The sequence below is a fragment of the Xiphophorus maculatus genome, chromosome 4 (assembly GCF_002775205.1).
Source record: "Xiphophorus maculatus strain JP 163 A chromosome 4, X_maculatus-5.0-male, whole genome shotgun sequence".
In the NCBI taxonomy this organism is placed as follows: domain Eukaryota; kingdom Metazoa; phylum Chordata; class Actinopteri; order Cyprinodontiformes; family Poeciliidae; genus Xiphophorus; species Xiphophorus maculatus.
In genome coordinates this window covers 35,255,258-35,279,413 of record NC_036446.1, presented here as the reverse complement: position 1 = coordinate 35,279,413, position 24,156 = coordinate 35,255,258, and the positions used below count along the sequence as shown (strand labels likewise).

At 40.2% G+C, this 24,156-nt stretch overlaps 1 protein-coding gene across 2 annotated transcripts in view; it reads left to right on the top strand.

Moving 5' to 3' along the window:
* The window catches only part of efl1 (elongation factor like GTPase 1), a 46,413-nt gene that overhangs the window by 13,678 nt on the left and 8,579 nt on the right, over positions 1-24,156 (top strand). For both annotated transcript variants that reach the window (XM_023332442.1, XM_023332443.1), the window contains exons 12-21: positions 8,799-8,898; positions 12,924-13,042; positions 13,669-13,823; positions 15,688-15,823; positions 16,595-16,726; positions 17,190-17,337; positions 20,776-20,905; positions 21,108-21,234; positions 21,876-22,080; positions 22,229-22,725. In XM_023332442.1, the coding sequence (XP_023188210.1) occupies positions 8,799-8,898; positions 12,924-13,042; positions 13,669-13,823; positions 15,688-15,823; positions 16,595-16,726; positions 17,190-17,337; positions 20,776-20,905; positions 21,108-21,234; positions 21,876-22,080; positions 22,229-22,725 (1,749 nt within the window). The remainder of the gene's footprint in view (positions 1-8,798; positions 8,899-12,923; positions 13,043-13,668; positions 13,824-15,687; positions 15,824-16,594; positions 16,727-17,189; positions 17,338-20,775; positions 20,906-21,107; positions 21,235-21,875; positions 22,081-22,228; positions 22,726-24,156) is intronic.

Below are 24,156 nucleotides of genomic sequence, written 5' to 3'. Positions count from 1 at the left end.
AACCCATCATGAGATGTTCCTTTTGTGACACCTTGATAACAACTAAGTCCTTTACACATCATCAGTTTTGACTGAACTAGTTGAAATTCATGTACACTGTCAAAGGCCAGAATGATTTTCTGATGACCTATAGATTTCAGCTGCTGTATTGACCAGGGTTTCTGCGTGGTAGTGAAAGGTAATAAAAGGTAGTAAATTAAATTAGCTCAAATTAAGGCCAGCAAAAGGTAGTAAAGGGTAACAAATAGAATTTGACTTGGTAGTAAATTGTTAAAAAAAATAATTTCATGACCCCTTCAATATATTTAGAATTTCACATTGATGCTGACTTTTTGTTTTAAGTTCATTTACCTATAAAATCTGTATTAAAAATTATAACTAGAAAATTTCGGAAGAAATTTAGCCGGGGCCTGCCAAGGCGCGCCCGTCGGGCTTGGGCCCGGCGTCGTCACGCCACAAATCGGCGTCGACGCCAAAGAACGCCGCAACGTAATCAGTGGCACGCGGAGAACCGCAAGAACATTAAGCGAGGCGGACGTGCACCATTCGGTACGATTTAAAATGTTGTCAAGGCTTTTATTTTGGAAGTTTTGTTAAACTTCATTTCAAAGGGCCAAACTAATCCCATGCGTAATAGTCCTTGGGTTAAAATAGTTATATAATGCTCAAAACACAAGTAGCTGATGTAAAAATATTCAATGCTTTTATTTTGAAATTTTCAGTATGCTTCATTACGTCATGTAAAAATATTCAAGGCTTTTATTTTGAAATTTTCAGTATGCTTCATTATAAAGTTCTGAACTAATACCATGTGTAACAGTGCTTTGGATGAAAAAGTCAAATAAAGCCAAAAAGAGCAATTACATCATGTAAAAATATTCAAGGCTTTTATTTTGAAATTTTCAGTATGCTTCATTTTAAAGTTCTGAACTAATACCACGTGTAAGAGTGCTTTGGATGAAAAAGCCAAATAAAGCCAAAAAGAGCAATTACGTCATGTAAAAATATTCAAGGCTTTTATTTTGAAATTTTCAGTATGCTTCATTTCAAAGGGCCAAACTAATACCATGTGTAACAGTGCTTTGGATGAAAAAGTCAAATAAAGCCAAAAAGAGCAATTACATGATGTAAAAATATTCAAGGCTTTTATTTTGAAATTATTATTATGCTCCATTTTAAAGTTCCAAACTAATCCCATGTGTAACAGTGCTTTGGATGAAAAAGTCAAATAAAGCCAAAAAGAGCAATTACGTCATGTAAAAATATTCAGGGCTTTTATTTTGAAATTTTCAGTATGCTTAATTTTAAAGTTTAAAACTAATCCCATGTGTAACAGTTACTGAGTTAAATCAGTTATATACAGCCCATAGCAGCGGGTAGTTCTAAAGGCCAGTTCTCAGTCCTGATCTGTTTCAACTGAGGATAGATAGAACTACAGCGATGCGTATTTGTAGTCCAAATCAGCAGCCAATAGCCTCTTGAGTTCCGTTGCTATGGTAAATAATGGTCTCAGCAGGTGTGAGCTGTGAGCTCTGAGCTCTCAAACACACTTTGTGTGTTTGAGCAAACACGTTTTACTGAAAAAAAGCATTGGAAACAAATCCTTCTTGTTCGGGAACCGTAATACATATTCGAAAAGCGTTTCGAGCGTATGAGAGGGCAATGTGTCTTCTGCGATAGTCCCGAGATTCATATCTGTACCTCACTCAGAGCATTTACAGTGATGAGAGAAAGAAATGTTGTGCCCAGATCTGAAATTCTATTCAAATACATGGGAGAGAGCCTCAGACAGCCTCAGAAAATCCTGTCGCATGACTTTGCTCTGAAGCACCGTGACAGAAAACCGTACGGTCTAGATAAATTTCGAAAACATTTTACCGGAGCAGACAGGCGTATCAATGTCAGGACCGATTTTGATACTAATCGTGCGATATTTGTGGGCGTGATGGCGATTTCAAAAATGATTTGGGCTAAAAAAGTTGTCTTCATCTCTCACTCTAAGCAGCCAGAGACGCACTCTAACTTTAGGAAAAATGAGAAACTTTGGGTCGCTTAGAGGCAAATTGTGGACAAACCGTAACTGGTATCGACGAGCCGTCTTCACTTTCGAAGAGATCACAGACGTATCTACAAAATGAAATTTGAATGGCATTTCTAGGTGAATTTGTGACGACACAGCAAATCCTCAAAAATAGGGTATTTCTAGGATTTTTCCCATTGACTTATAATGGGGTTTTTTTTGTAGTTTTTTGCGAATTATGTCGCCACGTTAAGCCCAAATCCCACCAAAAATAATAGCTCCAATTTCTGCACGTTTTGATACCTCATTTGTAGGTGTGCACCCAGCGGTACGAGCCGCATTAACGGTTACGGAAGAAAAATAAAGAATAATACTTAAAGAGACGGAAGAAAAATAAAGAATAATACTTAAAGAGACGCTTCTCTCCGACAATAGTAATAGGTTCCTGCCATTGCTTTGCATGGCAGGCCCCAACTACTCCCAGGACCTGATCTGACGTTGATAGACTCGATTGGTTCGGCTGTCCGATCTGCTGTGCGCATGCGTAGTGTTGGAAGCGCTTAACGTGTTGGGACTAGCGAGTCATTTTGCGCCTCACCATGAGAAAATGTAAGTTTTCATGACTTTGGCTCGATAACCAGGTGACAGAGAAGCGCTTTGTAAAATATGCAGGAAAAATATATAAACATGACCTTGTGACTGTGATCAAATCAACCTGAGCGGAGCATCTACCATTCATTAGCTGCGGATTCCTGCGCAAGGGAGCAGATCCCCATTTCGTTTTTTGATGCGACACGAAGAGATGCAACTTCAAGCTCAGCTATAAGCACAAGTACTACCGTCACAAGTCAACAGTAAGCATCATCACCAGCAACGCGATTGGTAGCGCTGACAGGCAGCAGACCTTACTGACACTATTAACCTCAGAGCTGTGCTTCTCTGGCGCCTGAAGACCGCTGCTACTAACATAAGTTAAATAACATCACCAGCTGCAACACAAACAGATGGCAGAGAGAACATGGGCAAAAATAAAAATTCTACTGCAATTTTAGGAAAAGCAGTAAAACCTTTACCCGTACAGCATTCATCAGCTGATAACATACAAGGATTAGAACTTGGAGCCCAGAAAAACTACCTTAGCAACTACTTTTTAGACTCCTATACAAACCAGAAAAGGAATTAGACAAGAGGATACTTACTTATACTTATCTACCAACCCTGAATAGGAGTATCTAGTTTATTTACTTTGGATCAACATTATTAGCTTTTTCTTCTTTTGTTCTTTCCTTTAGTATGTTATTGTGTTTGTATTTCCTTCTAATTCCTGTAAAGCACTTCCTGTATTGCCTTGTTGCTGAAAACGTGGTACATAAATAAAAATTACCTTATCTTATTGTTTACAAGCAGAAATTTCACAAATGTGCTGATGAGAAAAGCTGATTTGTTTACTTGCCATCCGTAGCCACGTTGCCACGGTAGAACTATCCGGTTAACATAATGAAACCTAGAGATGTAGATGTTGTTAATTCAGCGCTATGCGCAATAAAATAACGCAGAAAAACCGTTAAAGAACAACTCAAAACCACTTTTTTCTCGCTTTCTGTGTCAGCTATGCTACACGTAGACTCGTTGCCATAGCAACTGACAGCAGTGAAACTTTACCTATCTGGATTCCACACCAACAGTGTTAAGTTTTTAACACAGCAGTTTTTCATAGTAAACATATTTCTAAAGGTGCTATTGACAAGACCTTTTCACCCAATGTTGGTAACCCTATTCTATATATGAACCTAAGTAATCCATATATAGGAAGAAACCAAAGCAAAATGTGTGTAATATTGTGAAATGACATGGAAAAAGTATTGAACACACACAGAAAGGGAGGTGCAAAAAGGCATGGAACGTTAATCAGGGTTTATACAGAAATTCCAGAGTTGAATTTAGTACCTTTTACTACCTCTACAATATTTTTACTAAGATGCCTTAGCGGCGCCCAAAATGGCTGCGGCTGCATGGGCTCTCGACAACTTGCCAGTATTTGAGCAAAATACGCCGCCTAAAACGCTACAAACTTTGCATCCACTCAGTAAGTTAGCATATGATCGCCAGCGTCTGCTGGAATTACGATCATCAAGTGATTTCGGACTCATAAATACGACTACTCTGGAGTGTTTACGTGATCTCGGAGTGCTACGGAGGCAAGACCCAGCGGCCCACGGCGCAGCGGACTCGCCTAGCAGCACTAGCCGGAGGAGGAGAAAGCGAAGGCGGTGCAACCGGCAGCGGAAGCGCGGCTGTCGAAGTGGACTAACAGCTAAGCTAAACGCTAACCCCCACAGATCGCCGCTTCCGTCCATCTTCCTCTCCAACGTCCGCTTTCTGGACAACAAAATAGACCATCTGCAACTAGAACTGTCTTCAAAGAGAGAGCTGAGGAACTGCTGCGCTCTCATTCTGACGGAGACATGGCTCAACTCGACCATACCGGATAACATTGTTAGTCTGGGGGGGCTCGCTACATTCCGCGCAGACAGGAGCAGCGCTCTCAGCGGTAAAACCCGAGGAGGGGGGCTGTGTATTTACATCAATAACAACTGGTGTAAAAATGCCATGACTGTCGCCAGTTACTGCTCCCCGGACATCGAGCTTCTGACTGTTAACTGCAGACCATTCTACCTGCCCAGGGAGTTTACTGTGGTTAGCATCACTGCTGTGTATGTGCCCCCCAGTGCTAACACTAAAGAGGCTATGAGTGTTCTCTACCGGACCATCAGTGATTTGCAATCCTCACACACAGAGGGCGTTTTCATCATTGCTGGGGATTTTAACCAGGCCAACATGAAGACTGTTCTCCCTCACTTCAACCAATATGTGGATTTTCCAACCAGGGGAGTGAATACTCTAGACTTGGCCTACACCAACATCAAAGAAGCATTCAGAGCAGCCCCCAGTCCCCACCTTGGCTCTTCAGACCACCTATCTGTTATGCTAATTCCTGCATACAAGCCCCTGCTGATCAGAACAAAACCTACAGTGAAGCAGGTGAGAAAGTGGACTGAGGGGCCATGGAGGCACTTCAGGACTGTTTTGAGTGCTCTGACTGGGAGATGTTCAAGGCAGCAGCCACTTACAACGACCAGATCAACATCGATGAGTATGCCATGACTGTGTCAGCCTACATCAACAAGTGCACAGAGGACGTCAGCATCACTAAGAACATTATCACCGGGGCCAACCAAAAACCCTGGATGACTAAGGAGGTGCGTGAAATGCTAAAAGCACGGAACTCAGCCTTCAAGTCTGGCGACAAGGAGGCACTGAGGACAGCGAGAGCCAACTTGAATCGTGCTATCAGGTTAGCAAAGCGAACCCACAGTCGAAAAATACAGGAGTTCTTCCACGACACCAGCAACACCAGAAGTATGTGGCAAGGCATAAAGGCGATCACAGACTACAATCCATCCTCCCCCCCAGTGGGTGAAATTGATGCTGACTTTCTAAATGGACTCAATAACTTCTTTGGGAGGTTCGAGGCACTGAACAGTACTCCGGCAAAGAAAACTGTTCCCCACCAGGAAGAGGAGGCACTCTGCCTGGACACAGCCGATGTGTTGAAGACTTTGAAAAGAGTCAACCCACGGAAGGCCCCAGGCCCCGACAACATACCTGGGCGGGTGTTCAGGGAATACGCAGGTCAGCTGGCTGGTGTCCTAACAGACATTTTTAACACCTCACTGGACCAAGCCACAGTGCCAGCCTGTCTCAAAACTGCCTCCATCATTCCAGTGCCAAAGAAACCTCAAGTCACCTCTTTCAACGATTACCGGCCTGTGGCACTGACTCCCATCATGATGAAGTGCTTTGAAAGGCTGGTAAAAGAACACATCGTCTCCAGACTCCCCTCCACATTCGACCCATTCCAGTTTGCCTACCGCCGAAACCGCTCCACTGAGGACGCTATCTCCTCCGCCCTACACCTGAGCCTGGCTCACCTGGAGGAGAAGAACACTCGTGCGGATGTTGTTCCTGGACTTCAGCTCAGCGTTCAACACAATCATCCCACAGCATCTGGCAGAAAAACTGGGACACCTGGGCTTCAGCACCCCCCTGCGCAACTGGCTGCTAGACTTCCTCACCGACAGACCTCAGTCAGTCCGGATCGGACAACACACCTCCGATGTCATCACCCTCAGCACAGGCTCCCCTCAGGGCTGCGTCCTGAGCCCTCTGCTGTTCACTCTGATGACACACGACTGTGTCACCAGGTTCGCCACCAACCACATCGTGAAGTTCGCGGACGACACAACGGTGGTGGGCCTCATCAGAGACGACAACGACCTGGACTACAGAGAGGAGGTGGAGCAGCTGGTGGACTGGTGCAGAGACAACAGCCTGATCCTGAACGTTGACAAGACGAAGGAGATGATCGTCGACTTCAGGAAGAACCGGCCCAGCCACGCTCCACTGCTCATCGACAGCTCGGCTGTGGAGGTGGTCAGCAGCACCAAATTCCTGGGGGTGCACATCACTAACGACCTCACCTGGACTGTGAACACCACGTCTCTGGTCAAGAGGGCACAGAAACGTTTGTATTTCCTGCGGAGGATGAGAAGAGCACACCTGCCCCCGCCCATCCTCAAGAGGTTCTACAGAAGCACCATAGAGAGCATTCTGACCAGCTGCCTCTCTCTGTGGTGTGGAGGCTGCAGCGCCTCCGACTGGAAGAACGTGAGGAGAGTGGTGCGGACAGCAGAGAGGATCATCGGGGCCCCCCTTCCCTCCATTCAGGACATTTCATCCCAGCGCTGCGTGTCCCGAGGCCGAAACATCATCAGTGACCCCTCACACCCCCACCATGGACTGTTCTCCCTGCTGCCCTCTGGAAAGAGGTTCCGCAGCATCCGGTGCAGGTCCACCAGGTTCCGAAACAGCTTTTTCCCACTTGCCATCAGACTGCTCAACTCTTAACTGGACTGCACTCAAAAACTGGTCTCCACTTTATACCTTGCACATGTACAGAGCTAAATAACTTATATTTTACTGTCATTCCTGCACTTTATATTTTATATTTAGATTTATATTCATATTTTATACTATATTTTATTTTATTCTGGAGTAACCTCACAACATTGGAAGCTCAAAACATTGTCCTGAGCCGTATGCAACGAAATTTCGTTCTGTATACAACCTGTGCATGCAAAATGACAATAAAGTCAGTCTAAGTCTAAGAACACAAAATCAAGCAGCAAGCTCTTTTGGGGGAGTGGTGAATTTATCGGCCAGTTGATTTATCAGCACAGATTTTCTTTATTTTGGGAGATCTGTGATTGGCCGAAACTTGCATGTGAAGCCAATCTTATCTACCTCAGCAAAGGTCTGAAAGTCAGCCACTGTCCTCTTCTGCTCTGCTGTGAGAGAGGTCTGACTGATGCCAAATTGAGACTGGCCCACCAGGTCATGTCTGCATGGTTGCAGTTAACAATAGTCACCCCACTGTTGCCAAAACCAATTTTCAGTGACATTTCAGACCAAAAATGTTATAGAGCAAAATCGGAATCGGCGGGTCAGGGTTCCTAACGATTGATAATCAGCAATTGGCCAGAAAACTGCGATCGGCTGATGGCTGATCCAGAACGCTGCTGCTCGTGTTCTCACTAAAACCAGGAAGATAGAGCACATAACACCAGTTTTAAAGTCCCTCCACTGGCTCCCTGTAGCTCAAAGAATATACTTTAAAATACTGTTGTTAGTTTATAAATCACTGAACGGCTTAGCACCACAATACATTAAAGATCTGCTGTTGTTGTATCAACCTTCCAGACCTCTCAGGTCTTCTGGTTCTGGTCTGCTCTGCATCCCCAGAACCAGAACAAAACGAGGAGAAGCAGCTTTCAGCATCTATTCACCACAAATTTGGAACAAACTTCCAGAAAACTGTAAAACAGCTGAAACACTGACTTCTTTTAAATCTCATCTGAAAACCCACTTGTTTAGAATTGTATTTGAAATGTAATCAATTACAAATTTATTGATGGAACTTGACTTAATGATTGATTCTATATTGCATTGTGATTCTGTGTTTGATATGATGTAAAGCACTTTGAAATGTCTTGCTGCTGAAATGTGCTATACAAATAAAATTTGATTGATTGATTGATTGATTGATTGGTGTAACAATGCCACCCTGGTCTCCAGTCATTGCTCTGTGGACATTGAGTTCATGATTGTGAGATGCAGATCTTTCTACCTATCCCAGGAATTCACCACCGTTATCATTTTTGCTGTCTACATCCCACCCAGTACTAACACTAAGCAAGCACTGAGTATTCTTCACCATGCCATCACTGACAGACAATCCATATACCCAGAGGGTGTTTTTATTGTTACTGGAGATTGTAACCAGGCTAACATAAAGACTAACATGAAGACAGTGGACTACCTGAGTCCACTGTCTTCATGTTAGACAGTGAACTCCACTCAACAGTGGAGTGTTGAGTCCCACTGGGATTCAACACTCCACTGCCGGATTTTGTCACTGACAAAACTCGGTCGGTTCTGTATGGGTAATAACACAATATTATTTATTTATTATTTTTTCACATATTTTTCATCTCATACCACACTGTCACGGCATGGTTACAGTTTCAACAAATATGTAAAAAAAACATTTACATATTGTTAAAGCTATAAACTGCAGCTTTAACAATGTTAACAGTGACCTTCTTTCTGCCTGTAGAGATTTTGGATGTAATGTTTTCCCATTTGGGTTGTTTTTCAGCTTTCCTCCAGTGTTCCAGTGAGATAAATGCCCCAGTCATCATTTTTGTGTCCAAAATGTTTGCTGTGGACACCAAAGCTTTGCCTCAGAAGAGACAGAGGTAAATGTGATCAATAACCTGGGTAGTGTTGATGTACAGTACAGACCAAAAGTTTGGACACAACTGTGTGTCCAAACTTTTGGTCTGTACTGTATGTCATCCAGCTCTGCCCATAAAAAAACGTGTAACTGTTAGTATTTAATATGGTATTTGGTTGGGTGAGGTTTTATTGACGCGACAATATACATTTATAGATTGAAAGGAAGCTTAGGTAGGGGTGTGACAGTCATTGTAGAGTCAGGGTGTAAAATAGAAATCAAATCCATAAAATTCTGGAACAAACAGAGTCTGAGTGTTCAGTCCTGCGTCCTGAGCAGGACAAGTTGAAAGTAATTTCTAGCAGAATCAGACTCAGAAGTAAGGAGGGGGTTTTTTTGTTGTTAGTTTATTTTTTTTCACTATTCTCAGTCATTCTGTGATTTGCTCACCCTGAGCCTTATGTATCAAAATCTTAGCTGACACATATTTGTTTTTTATGGAACAATGTCTAGAACAAAGCTTGTGTTTGGCTGATCTCCTTCCTGAGCAGCAGATCTCTGCAGCTCCTCCAGAGTTACCACCGGCCTCTTGGCGGCTTCTCTGGTTAATGTTGACCTTACCTAGTCTGGCCTGTCAGCTAAGCTAGTGGTTCCCAAAGATTTTCTGGGCCCCCCCTATAGATTACAATAAAATCCCCCCAAAAGAGAAAAACAAAATCAACTGGGCACACGCATCGTTCAATCATACATAAACCTATACACACATTTTGTTTTCAAACTCCTCTGAAGTTTATTTCACACTTCAGATTGCAACGAAACAAACTACAAACCATCTTTACAGTGAAACACTTTTGTGTAACTTTTTTTTTTTTTTCATCCATACCGCTTGCAGTGCCCTCCCTGCAATGGGACTGTGCTGCCCCTAGTGGGTGTGCCCCACACTTTGGGAACCACTGAGCTAAGGCAAGGTAAACTGTAGTTATATAGCCAGTGATTCTTGAGAAGAGGGACAAAACAGGTCCTATGGATAAACCACAAAATTTGAATAAAATATACACAAAATATATATGTCTTCAAATATCTGACTAAACTAACTGGGGCCATGTGAGCACAACAATATATGTTTTCATGGTGTTTGCTGAATATTTTTTATTTTAACCTATGTAGTAGGTGGATGGTGTCTGTAGAAGCCCTTGTCCAGGAGCAGAACTCAAAACATTGTAATAGTTTAAAACAATTAAAGGAATACTAAAATAATATATTATGACAATAAAGTACAAATATTAAGATAAATAATTCTAAAGTATCAATAAATTGAATTAAAAATTATTTTTATATATTTTCCAACTACATTGAAATTTGTCCCAAGTTTTTGTCAACACCGTCAGACATAAAGAGAATGTAAAAAAAATCAGGCGTTATTGGGCGGCATCAGAACTTCTGAGGACCCCATGACCTCTTCCTTTCTCTTCCTTAGCTTCCTTAGTTAGCTTATGTTATTCTTTAGGGTTTTCTTCTGTTTTATTCCTAAGTTGCTCGTCACAACCATAATGTGTCAACACAGTAAATGACAATTTACAAAACTTTGATGAAATTTCGTGAACTAAATGCTCAATTTTAGTGTACTGTAAAGATTTCATGGACCTGATGAGTTACAATATGGCCTCCTTCAGAATAACAAAATATAAATTGAGGTATTTTGGCATTTTGTCAACTCTATCAGATGTCAACACTATGAGAATTTCTAACTGACTGTGTGACTCTTTCAATGATAGTGTTGTCAAATCGCACTTGTGTGCAGTTAAATCATTTTAATGTATTTTACATAAATGACATTGCTTCACATGTATCAAGTATTTCATCTTACTCACTAGTTTGTCACCATCTTCAGTTCTGCGTCAACTCCGTCATGCATTGTCAACTCTGTCAGATGGACTTTATGTTGTTTTTTTGTTTTATTTCTTTTGTTTCTTGAGAAGTATTTGTCTGTAAAACTGAGTAAAAATATCACTAATAGGATCATTAAAAAATAATTTTATATTTATTTTTGTCAGATGGTGATGACAAAGTTCTGGGTCAGGTCCATTAAAAATTTTATTTTCAAATAAAATGTTGCAACTGGGAGCCTGCACCTTAGCATCTTTACATTTCCAAAACATTATTTGTCATATTTGTATACATAAGCGTGAGGAATATTTAAAAAATAATTAAAAAATCAAGAATCACTGACAGCACATTTTCAGCAATAAGGCAATTCAAAGTGCTTGAGCTGCCAGTTGTATTTACTTACTCTTGGGTTTTTGTATTTGCAGCAGAATTTGGAGTTGAAGCTTGGGTTTTAAATGCAAGCTTGTGTTTAAATACGGTGTTGTGGGGTATAAGTTGTTGTTTTATTTGCTTTGAGATTTATGCGTTTGTATTTTGAAATGCAACATTTAAATTTAGCCCATCATACTCTCTTTATCTGGAGGTGCACTAGGGTACAGTACCAGAGTACTAACCCTAACCCTAACCCTGGCTTGGAGCAAAGTTCAGAATAAAAGAAGAGAAAAGCTGACAAACTTGCTGAAAGTGCAGGAAGTCAGAGCAAGACAAGTTTTTCCTCTGTTTATTTTACAGCAGTTATCTGTAAAAACCTGGAAGAGATTTTGAGTTTATACAGCTGAGATACACTTCCTGTCTAGGTTACATTTGTACATGATGTTATTGTTTACATACTCTAGCATTACATTCAGACTTTGTGACACATCCGACATAAGAAGCCACATCCGACATAAGAAGCCAGAAATGAAAAATTTAAAAAAAGTGGTTGTTTGATTTTCTGTTTTAAAACACAATTTAACAATGAAATTGAGCTGTTTCTTTTTTGTGATTGAAAACCAATGCTGGATGAAGTGACTTTCTAGGAATGTGAAAAAATTAGTCAGTTTTTTTGTTGCCTGAATCATTTTATGTTTCTGATATTCAATCTATGTTAAATTCTCCTCATCTGATTTTGACTACAGAAACATTTGTTTTTAATGAATATTTTCTACCTTAATATAAAAATCTAATAACCACTTGTTTTTATCTTTAATCTCTGGATTCTTGTCACAAGATCATTCACAGACCAGAAAACTGTGACGTGGCAGATGGCAGCAAACAAGTCCAGCAATCGTTCCAAATCTTTCTTTAAATAGAAAATATGAAAAAACAAACACAGCAACAAAGACAATAAAAATGTTGCAATTTATAAAGAAAACTACAATCTGAGATCTGAAATGTGAATTTGAGTTAATAGAATTTTTCCATATTTTTATTTTTTTAAGAAAAAGTTCTGTTTTATTATATTTTAATATATGTTGACTAGTTAGGGCATTGAATAATTCTAACTATATACTAAATATTTTTTATTTTATTATATTTTGCTACCGTATTCTATCGGATTTTTGACATATTGGTACAATAATCCCATGTTTCTGAACACTCAAGTAGCATGTCACTTTAATTAAAATCTGCTGGGTTTCATTTGATAGAAAACTTGTGAAATTACTCTAAATAATAAACTGAACTTGATGCTTTGTTTAATAATTAGGATCAACTGGAATATATTTATGATTGGATTGACTTTTTTGACATTTGTTGCCCTATTTAAATAAATGAAACTGGAATTGAAATTAATGTGAGTGCTCCACCTGTACTCACTCCACCTCAATATTTAGGGGTGGAGTCATCAGCATGACTCCACCCCTAAATATTCAAAGATCAGTGGTGCTTGTTGTGTGTCTAAACATTTGGCATCTCTGAACAGATGCCTGTTACTGAGTAGAAACATTCTAAGTGGCCATTCTCCCCTGTGCTAAAATACTTTTTTAGTGTATTTACAGTGTAGATTTCCAAGGAATGAGATGAAATAATTTAACACTCAGTTAACTGTGAAGCCGTATACTCGATAGTCATAGTACTATTTTAGAAATGCAGTGTGAAGAGACATTCTTATATCTAATATATTGGATTTATCACTCGCTGTTAGGCTCCTGTATTTACTCTTCACCTATTTGTTTTCAGGCCTTTAAACCAGGAGGAGATTACTCAGCGTAGGGAAGTGGCAAGACAAAGGCATGCTGAGAAACTGGCTGCAGAGAGCCTTGAGAGGGCCACCCGGTCATGTAGTGCTCCAGGAGAAGGTCGGTTGGCACAGTTATAACTGGGGAGGCATAACATGATTTTTTTTTTGCTCCATTTTTTGCCCGATTCCCAGTCGGGAAAAATCTGAATTAGTCTGCAATAGTTGTGGTCAGTCTTCAGGACAATTCAGCCTAAATATCTGTCTATGTGACAGAGGATGAAGAAATGGTTGGGTTATGTGAGCTGATAACTAGCTGACAACCAATGAAAACAAGGCCGGGATAAGCACATGAGTGAACTGATTTTATTTTATTTTTTTTACTTTTAACAGAAATTAAAAACAACTGTGCAACTCAGGCAGAAGCTAAATAATAGGTTGTTCAGGTTTAAGATTATACGATATGTTGTAAATATCAGTGAAAAATAAAGAAAAGCATTGAACATAAAAGTAGAAATATTCTTTAACTAAAAGTTTTAGTAATTCATAACAGGAAGTTATTAATCACATCTTAATGTGAAGCATTGGTCTTCCTGAAGAAAATATTTTCCCAGTCTATCATAAATTGGACATGTTTTATTGTGCAATCCAGTCCAAACAGTCTAATGTTTTATTAAGCAAAAATATTAATATTTTTAGAATAAAATATATAATATATATATTGTGTGATTTTTTATTTTCTGTCAGCTACTATGACACGTCTGCCTCTAAAACCAGAGGAGGAAGAGGAGCAGAAGGAGGTCTTCATAGCATTCGCAAGAATCTACAGTGGGACAGTCAAGAAAGGTCAAAGGGTTTTTGTTCTGGGACCAAAGTATGATCCTGCTCAGGGCCTGAGTCTGGTAAACTTTACACTCCCTGTTTTACATCTCCATTATTTGTCTAAAGTATGTAGAGCAATAAAAAAATATGGTAAAACGATTTGATGTAAGGGATATGTGAGTTGTGTGGTTTTTCATGCTGTCAGGTCTTTACCCCACATAGAACTGTGTAGAACTGTACAGAACTGCTGCTGTTGGCAGCTTCATAAGCTGTCATGTATTTTAATGTTGTTAGGTGATCTGAAAGGATATGCATCACTTCAGTATGCTCTGCTGTTCATATATGCTTCTCAGAAATGTACTCAGGGGCTTAACCGGTTAAAAACAGTTTTGGAAGTAGTTCTAAGGCATGTGTACTTGGGCAAAAAGACATGCTGCAGTCTATTTTGAGCCAACAGAGCAAAGATCAAGCATTTAGTAGAGATGTAATGGAGATTTGCTTACAGATGGCTCTCTGGGTGTGGAAAACCAAACTGTCTCTTCCTGGTGTTTTAAAACAGCCAGTTTGGGACCAGCTCTACGCCTAGTTTTAGCTTTTTGCTGGAACCACTGTGGTAAGGTTGACATTTGTAATACCTCAGTGTAAATTGATACTGAACTTCTGAAATGCCGGTAAAGATAGTTTTCTGTAGTTGACAGAAATTTTCATCCAAGGCGACGTAGTGTGCTTTCACACCAGCCGTGTTTAGTCTGCTTTACTCAAACTCTAGTTAATTTGCCCAGAAAGCCCGGTTCACTTGGGGAAATGTGAATGCACAATCAAACTGTGATGCGGATAAAACAACAGTGGCATACTCTGGTTTGCCACTTTCACGCTAGTCCATTTTTCTTTACATTTTGTGAAGGTTATGTTATGGAAGTTTCATTTAACAAAGAATGAGAGTCTGTTTCAATAATAAGAGAAAGATTCATCTGTGTCTTTAAGTGTCTTTATTCGAAGGCAAAAGCGTTCAAAGACCCGTCTCACTGAACGCAGTCAGGAGAAGAGCCCTTAACGACACTCATTACATGGTTATATAGCCAGAGCAGAAAAAAGCCCCAGCCAAAGTCTGATCTTATCTCTATTGCCAAATGGACCACAGATACAATCTTTACCCCCTCCTCATGAACTGTCCCTCACCTCTTTGGAGGGGACGGTTTTATGGCAAGAAAGAGAGCCAATAAGGATTTCAGGAGAAACTTCTAATTCCTCTTTGTCAGTTACTCATGAGTGCAGGGTAAAACAGGGGTACTAACTACATTCCACACACGTCAGGTTTTTAAGACAACTGCCAGGTCAGGCGTTCAGCATTTACATCAAAGAGGAAATAAGGTTAAAAATGAATTTTTCTATTACAATTCCTTCCCCACCACAGGCGAGGTGGGGACAGGTTTGATACAGTGCAGTGTGAAAGTGAACCACACCAGCTAAAAATGTAACACATGTTGCAACTTTGGTCTCCATTTGCACCAAGGGATGGGGACCAAGAAACAAGGATCATTTCAAATCTGAAAATAAGCTACAAGGAAATACAACTACTTGAAAATGACACAAATAGCATCGGATTAGTTCTGAAACTAAATGATGCAAATACCATGAGATGGTATCCAAAATGAGAAAAGCTGATTTCACTCAGGTGCATTTGTGTTTAATTATACCCCATCGCTTCTTCTTGATTATACTTTATTATTATTATTATTATACTTTATTATTATTATTATTATTATTATTAGCCATGTTCTCAACCTTTTCTAAGCCAAAATGGAGGTAGATGCCTTCTATGCTGCTGGATTTTACCTGGATTTTATTCCTGCTCATTAACAGATTTTCCTTTTCAGTCATGACAAAAAAACAAACACTGTGCCATTTTTTCTAACATGTTATATTCTTATTTTTTCATTATAGCTGCCAGAAGGATCCAGTACATCTGACTGTATTCCGGAAGTACCTCATCTGTCCTGTTGTACCGTGGAAAACCTTTACCTGCTTATGGGCCGAGAGCTGGAAGAGTTGGAGGAAATCCCTGCTGGAAATGTTATGGGTAGATTTATGTACCTTTTTATCAGGACTGCACTATATTTGGAAAAACTTCAGACCTCTTCACATTTACTTGGGCCTTCTTGTGCTAAACCAGCGCTAGATTTTCCTATTTCCACCCGAGAAACACCATTTGTTGCACCAAGAAAAAAAAAGGAATCCCATCTCAGCACCAACTTCTTCTGTTGATACAGTTTGTGAGGGGGGGGCTTTTATTCTCTCTGTCTTGCTCTCCATATTTTTAACAAAATGTAAGAAGTGGTACAATTCATCTATCCATCCATTTTCTAACACCCTAGTGGGGTCGGGAGGGGTCGCTGGTGCCTATCTCCAGCAAACGTTTCGGGCGAGAGGCGGGGTCACCCTGGACAGGTCGCCAGTTTGGCAGTTCAAGTAAAATCTATTGCTAATACAGATTTTCCTTAAAGTCTGAGCAATTTTCACAAATGTTTTCTATTGGGATACAACCACCTATTGATTCTTCATGGATTTGTTTTCTGTTCCATTCTGAAGATGCTTCTCCATCTCCTGAGGCAGCGCCAGAAGCTGAGCTCTTTTCTCTATAAAAGACTTGTTGCCCACAGGGGCTGAGTATTTGTTTGGTATCTTCCTGTAGCTCCTTCAAGGTTTTAGACAGAAATGACAGCTGAAAATGTTAGGGTTAGGGTGTGGCTGCTATCATCCAATTTAAAATAAACACTTGATTTTTCTGCTTTTTCTTCCTAACCTTTCTGTTTATTGCAGCATTTGCCCATCTTCTGTCATCTTTTTTCAGGCATTGGAGGTTTGGAGGACTGTGTCTTAAAGACAGCTACCCTGTCAGCGTCCCTTGCTTGTTCCCCCTTCACCCCACTCAACTTTGAAGCTGCACCCATTGTACGGGTTGCTGTAGAGCCAAAACATCCAAGTAGGTTTCACCAGACATTTAGTTCGTCATTTACCTTTTAAGGAGACAATATCTGCTGGTTTCCACCCATTCCACATTTCCTGTTGACTTCACCTGTGGTGTGGTGCGGTTGTTGTCCTTTTGCTTAACAACTATTGGAGTGAGATTAGGGGTGGAGGGTTATGATATCCAGCTTGTCATACTCACTTGAAAATTGCTCTAGAAACTGTAAGTGCCCTCTCTGATAAAAACTAACTTCATTGACTGAAAATCCTTGATGTTCTTCATTTGATGTCATTAAACTTGAACCTGCAGGAAGCTTAACACCAGGCCTGAATGAAGCCTTACTTTTTTAAGTGGCTGATTTAGCTTTGGAATCATCAACGGTTTAACTGAGTTAAATTATTAAACCAGAAGAAATGAACTCCGGCTGCATTGACTGCAATGGCAATAAAAATGAACGTTTTCCACATGTATGCTGTAGGTGAGATGCCAAAGCTGGTTTCTGGGATGCGTTTGTTGAACCAGGCAGATCCATGTGTTGAAGTTCTGATACAGGAAACAGGAGAGCATGTTCTGGTCACTGCTGGAGAAGTTCACCTGCAGCGCTGTCTAGATGACCTCAGAGAGAGGTGAGCGTGTTTTATCACATCTTTTTCCCTCCACTTTTTCTGTTAATAATAATATTATGTTTATTGTTCATTTCATTTAAAAGTGCCAATGAGGACACTCAACGTCGCTGTACAGTAAAAAACAATATAAAACAAAAGGAACAATTGGAATAGAAGTGCAATAAAAAAAGAACTAAGAAGAAATAAGATAACGTGTGTTTTCAGACCAGATTTAAACAATGACAGGAGGTGATGTTTCGTAGATCGAGGAGCTGTGAATTCCAATTTTGGGGAGCAGAGCGACTAATGCTGCATATCAGACCAAACCCAATTTGGGTCTTAGGATCATCTGGGTTACATTCAAAGTCTATGTGGCGTAATGCTGGACACTGAGCATCAACCAATCAGAGAGACTCTGTTACGCGATGCAGTGGTGTGTAGTTGGTGTCCTGCCAGGAGATTCAGGATTAGCAGCATGAGTGGAAATCCCAGGGATTCAGGGGTCTGGACCCCCAAATTTTGGAAAGGTCTAGTAATTAAATTACTAATTAAAAGTTTTTTGAACAACTAAGGAAAACAAATCATTAACCTAATAGCATAATTGATTAAGTCCTATTATGCTATTAGGCTAATAGACTAATATTAAACATTTAAACAGATTTAGGTTTTTTTGTTGTTTTTTTACAGAATTGGTTTGAGGATAAACCTAGTCTTTTATCCTCATTAAAGAGGATAAATCATAAAAGAAACCTTTGTAGTTAAACAATGTAAATATGAAAAGGCAAAAAAAAGAATTTCATGGCCATGCTCCTGATTATCTTTGTCAGCTTTTAACTAAATATTCTGCTGCTCATGGTCTTTGTTCTCAAACTCCGAATCTCCTTGTTGTTCCACGAACACTGTTAAAAATAATCCAACAGCTTTACTCAACTCATTGTTAGCTTGAGGGATAAACTGTGCAAAGTTCTTTGCCTTTTGCTGGTTTGCTGCCGTGATTCTAACACACACCTGTGCAGCTCCACACAGCAGCAGCATATCTCTGTTCCACAATTGTAAAACCGGCGTGAGCGTCTTAGCGCTTATGTTACTTTTCAAGACAGCTCAGAAAAACACATTATTGCCATTGGTATCATGTATGATACCTAAGTTTGTGTGGTCTCTGTTTTTACACCATGACCAGTACTTACCCAAACAACCTCTTGTATATACAGTAATTTGAGACTTGTATTCTGCCATCTACTGGATTATCATTGCACTGCAGGCAGAAAAACAGCTTTTCTTTTTGTTTCTTTTCAAAATGTCTTCTTGGTCATAAGCATTTTCCAGGAAAGTCTTTGCCAATTTCAGACAACTTACAGTAAAAATAATAAATGCATTGTTATTCACTTTTTTTAAATTAATGTTTTATGTTTTTAAATAATGCACAATTAATTAGAAATGTTTTGGTTATATTACATTTAAATTGTGTTAAAATTTGTGTATCATATTTGGTACTGCAGGTATTTAAGGTGCTTTATAACTGAACAGTAATGTAATATTTTTATAAAGTAAAAAATATCAAACTCAAACCATCATTCTTCTCCATACCTGCGTCCTGCCATGTCCGTCCTCACCACTTCAAACCCCAACTCATGACAATTATGAGTTTTAGCGTATCACAAACAGCAATTATTTAGCTAATAGGAAAATTACAACATATTTAGGCTAACATGTTAAACTACTCTTGGTTCCCTAGAAATGACTAATGTCCCAGCAAGGTCTAGAGAAACTTATCCATGCATTTATCTTTAGTCCTCAAATGTCTGCCTTAAAAATCAATCCTCCAGCTACAGCTCATCCAGAACACTTCTGCTGGCATTCTCACTAAAAGCAGAACGATAGAGTGAATCACCCCAGGTCTAAAGTTCCTCCACAATCTCCTTACAGCTCAGAGAATAGACTTTAAAATACTGATGTTAGTTTATAAATCACTGAACAGTTTAGCACCAAAATACATAGAAAATACAGTAGATCTGTTGCATCAAGATTCCAGACCTCCCAGGTCTTCTGGTTCTGGTTCTTCTCTGCATTCCTAGCAGAACCACAACCAAACATGGAGAAGCAGCATTCAGCTTCTATGGAAAGAAACTTCTGGAAAACAATAGAACCGCTGATACACTGTGTTCCTCCACATCAAGGCTAAAACCCAGAGCTGCCTTTGATTAAAACAGTCCAGATTGCAACTGTTATTGTTGCACAGGTACCCCCTTGCTTCTCCTGAGAGAGTTAATAATTAATCCAGCTATTTACCCACCTCAAGTTTAGTTTCCTGAACTAGTATAAACAGAGTATAAACCACAGCAGAATTCATAGAGAATCTTTTTAGCTGGATAATAGAGGAGAGTTAACGACCTTCATCTGAACATCACACCTCTCTTCATTCCATAGGCTGATTAACTAGAAGGAGGGTTAGGGTTAGGAGGAGGTGGATTTGACCTTTAACCTCCTGGCTAGCACTGTTGCCATACTTATTTCATTGGCTGTCTGCTTGAGCAGATTATCTCAGATCCACCTTTGCCTTGCAGACATTATGTCTGGTGTCTGTGTTCTTTTCACAGGGCTGCTCAAAGGTCACCCCATCCTTTACCCCTCTCACTCTTCTTCTCTCAGCAGTCTGAATTCCTCCTTTGGGTCGTCCATCTGTTTCCTGATCAATACACTCTCCTCCTTGGTTCCCCTTTTCCCCTAACCTTTCCCCTGCTGTCTACCTCCAACACAACATCAGTGATCTTTGATTGCAGTTATATGTTATTTCTCATTATAGATACATCTAACATGATTACTACTTTGATTATTAGACTAATCAAAGTATTGCTGTAATTATCCAGAAGTAATGCTGCTTCTTAGTCCGTTTAAACTGTAGGGCAGTCACAATGATATTTTTTAATACATTTTTTAATTCACACAATCTTTTGTTATTTTAAGATATTAATTTTTAAGTACTCTTTAAGTTCTCTCTTTTAGCTCCCCTTTACTTGACACAACTTTTAATTACTTTGCTTTATTTTGCCACTGCAGTGTAAGGTTTTATTTGTTTATTGTACTATATTTTAATGCACTTGTTGTTGAAATGTGCTAAACTAATAAACTTCACTTAAGTTGACTGTTTTGATCTGCTCTGTGTGAAAAAGTACTGCTCAAGTACTGGCCTATTTTGATTGCCTAAAGAAGTTCAATCAAAGTCACAAGCATTTTCTTTTTTTTAGCTTTACCAAAACAGATTTGACAGTGTAGAACTACTGCTTAATATCAAATAATATACATACATTGCAGATTGACTGGAAAGAGTAAGTTGTGCATTTTGTTGAAGGTTACACTGGATATTTTGTGTTAATTGTAGAAAGTTTTGAATAGATTTTATAATACAGGAGTCAGTATTGCACTAATTACTTCTTCACTTTGTCTAATTTGTCTCTGAAGGTTTGCCAAGATAGAGATTAGTGTGTCTAAGCCCATAATTCCATTCAGAGAAACTGTGGTGAGACCTCCAAAGGTGGATATGGTGAATGAGGAACTTGGCAAGCAACAAAAAGTTGCTGTCATTCATCAGGTGAGTCAGCCATGAAAACATTGATGTTTTTCAGAATGAAGACAGAGTCACTATCTTTTACAGATATTCAAAGAAACTTTGAAGAAATTTATACGAGGAGTAAATGAGTCTTTTTCTTTGATTCAGTCATAAATTACTGAAAGCTTTTGACTCATTATGAGCAGCGGAAATAACCACCGGCTTACAGTTGGCTGTGTTTTAGGTGAAAGAAGAACTCTCTCAGGGTCGTTCATCTGACTGCCAGCATGTGGATCCTGATGGTCTTGTTACCCTCACCACTCCTAACAGACTTGCTACTGTCTGTGTACGGGCCATCCCATTACCACAAGGTATCACACAAACACACACTAACTTAATCCAAGTGTGGCTTGAATTCCTTTAAATGAATAAAGTGGTATTTCAATCTGGAGAGACTCAGACGGAAAAAACAGCGATTAAAAAGGTTTATTGACATGCATGAATTTAAAGTTCTTTGGCGCTCGGGCCCCGGCTGAGGACATTGAGCTGTGAATTGCGATCAGCTCGGATGAGCATTCCCGATGTAGGTTAGGAATGTCATCCCCCGGGACCCGACACTGGTGGTGGAGGTCGGTGAAGGATGGGAACCTGAAGAGTGGAGGTGGAGAAGGGGTGGAGTAGGGTTGAGCGCAGCTGGAAAGCGGAAGATGCCATGGATGGAGGTCCTTATCAACTGGGCCTTGGTTGGTGATTGGACGTGACGTGGCTTGGTCCAGCGTTGATAGGTCGGCGGTGATGAGCGGGACGCGCCGATTGGATGATGCGGGTGGGGCTAAAGAGTCTTCCAGTTTGAATTTGCGCCTAGGCTTCATTTGATGTTTGAGGTTAAAAACACAAAGGAACTTGAACAGTGATGCACTGTATGTGTCAGTGAGTTTGAAGTTTGAATGTATTTTTACTGGCTACTAACTTGTTGATGACTTCAGCTCAGCTGTCTTGTCTTTCTGGACAGAGGTGACTGTTCTCTTGGAGAGAAACTCTGAGGTAATTCGGACTCTGGAGCTGATGAACTCATCCCTCAGGGAGGGGAGAGCCATGGACATAAATCTCAGGACCCTGGAGGCTATTGCAGAACTGAAAGACCATCTTCAGAGCTTGCTGCAGGGAAGAAAGTGGCGGAACGCTGTGGAACGGATCTGGGCTTTTGGGCCTCGGAGGTCAGTCTTGGTGGCGTTCCTGATCAGATTTAACCATTTCCAAACAGTCTCAGCTTTTATGAATGATGGTGCAAATTCATGCAGCATTTTTCTGTTAATATTACTTCATGGGGTTGGTAATTTGGTTGGTTTTTGTGTTTGTTTTCAGGTATGGTCCCAACATTCTTCTGAACAGCATTAAAGACTACAGCCGACCATCAGTGTGGCAGTGTCTTGAGTGGAGACACAGTAATGATCAAGTTAGAGCTCCAGCTTCTCCACTCCGAGACTTTGATAACAGTATCATCAGTGGTTTCCAACTTGTAACCCTGTCTGGTCCCATGTGTGAAGAACCCCTGATGGGAGTTTGCTTCTCGGTTGAGAGGTGGGATGTCGAGTCTGTAGCTTTTTCACAAAATCCAGACACCTTGAAAGAGGACTCTGTTTCCCCTGAAGCATTGCAAGATGTCAATTCACATGGAAACAGTGAAGATGTGATAGCAGAGCGAAAGATGGATGCTTCTTCTGTGGACTGCTATGGGCCAGTATCTGGCCAGCTGATCGCAGCCATGAAGGAGGCATGCCGGCATGCCTTCCAGGCTCAGCCCCAGAGACTGATGGCAGCCATGTACACTTGTGAGATCATGGCAACTGCTGAGGTGCTGGGTAAGGGTGTATTTTTCTTTCTTTTTTTTTTTTCTCTTCTCTCCAGGTTTTTTTTTTGTGGGCTCTAGTGTCCCTTATATGAAAGTAGGCTGACAGGAAAGGGGGAAGGACAGGGGGGAAGACATGCAGCAAATGTCGCCGGGTCCGGAAATCGAACCTGCAACGGCCGCGTAAAGGACTCAAGGCCTCCAAGCGTGGGTCGCACTATCCCCTACGCCACCACAGCACGCCCCGTGTATTTTTCTTAATACATCATTGCATAAATAGTTCGTAGCTTTTAAGAAATGTTTCATCATTTAGGCCAATCTGAAAAAAGCTTTGTTTCCTTATTTCTTTATTTATTGCTTAGGGCCTCCTCGTCTGGTCAGCCTCCTGCTATGATTAACAAGCAAAAGCAGCTTCTGTGGTTGATCTAATTGTTTAGAGATTAAATGAGGCGTCAAACACTTTTTCTACCACAAAATTAATGTTTATATTTAAATTTTTTATATGAAGTCAACTCTGAGAATATTTCTACGGTGGCCGACAGGTGCAAATGCGCAGCAAAAGAGAAAACATGCAAACAAAAAAGAAGACACCCCCGAATGAAATGCAGCAAATAAAAAGAGAGACGCAAACACCCCCGAATGAAATGCAGCAAATAAAAAGTGAGAAGCAAACACCCCCGAATGAAATGCAGCAAATAAAAAGTGTTGAAAACGGAAGTGCTCCAGACCACTAGGGGGAGTCAAAGAAAATAGTATTCATTTCTATGGGACCAGATGCAAGATTCAGAGAAAGAAATTTGAAAGAAAGTAAAGGTATCTCTGAATCTTGCATCTGGAAAGTGTGATTATTGTGAGAAGTCTGAAACAATAGAGCATGTTATTTTAGAGTGTTGTAAGTATGAAGAAGAGAGAAGATGCATGCTGAGAGAGTGTGTAGGTATTAAAGAAAGGTTTAATTTAATAGAATTTTTGAGGAGAGATTTCGGGAGTAGACATATTCAAATAATTATTCGGTATCTTAAAAAAACAAAGCTATTTCATAGGATATGAGTAGAGCAAGTTGGGTGTGAGTGTGTAAAGAATATCAAAGAGGGGTATATAAAGCTATAAGCAAGTTGGATAATATAAGCAGGTGTGTATGTGTGGGGGTATGTTTAATCAGGAGTTAATGGAGGGAAAAGGTAGAAAGTGAAAGTTTATAGACCATCTCGAACCACACTCCATACTGGTAAGTGGCGGTAATGCTACTGTAAGTTTGTTGCCAACCGCCAATAAATACCAAGAAGAAGAAGAAGAAGAAGAATCTTGCATCTGGTCCCATAGAAATGAATACTATTTTCTTTGACTCCCCCTAGTGGTCTGGAGCACTTCCGTTTTCAACACTTTTTATTTGCTGCATTTCATTCGGGGGTGTTTGCGTCTCTTTTTATTTGCTGCATTTCAT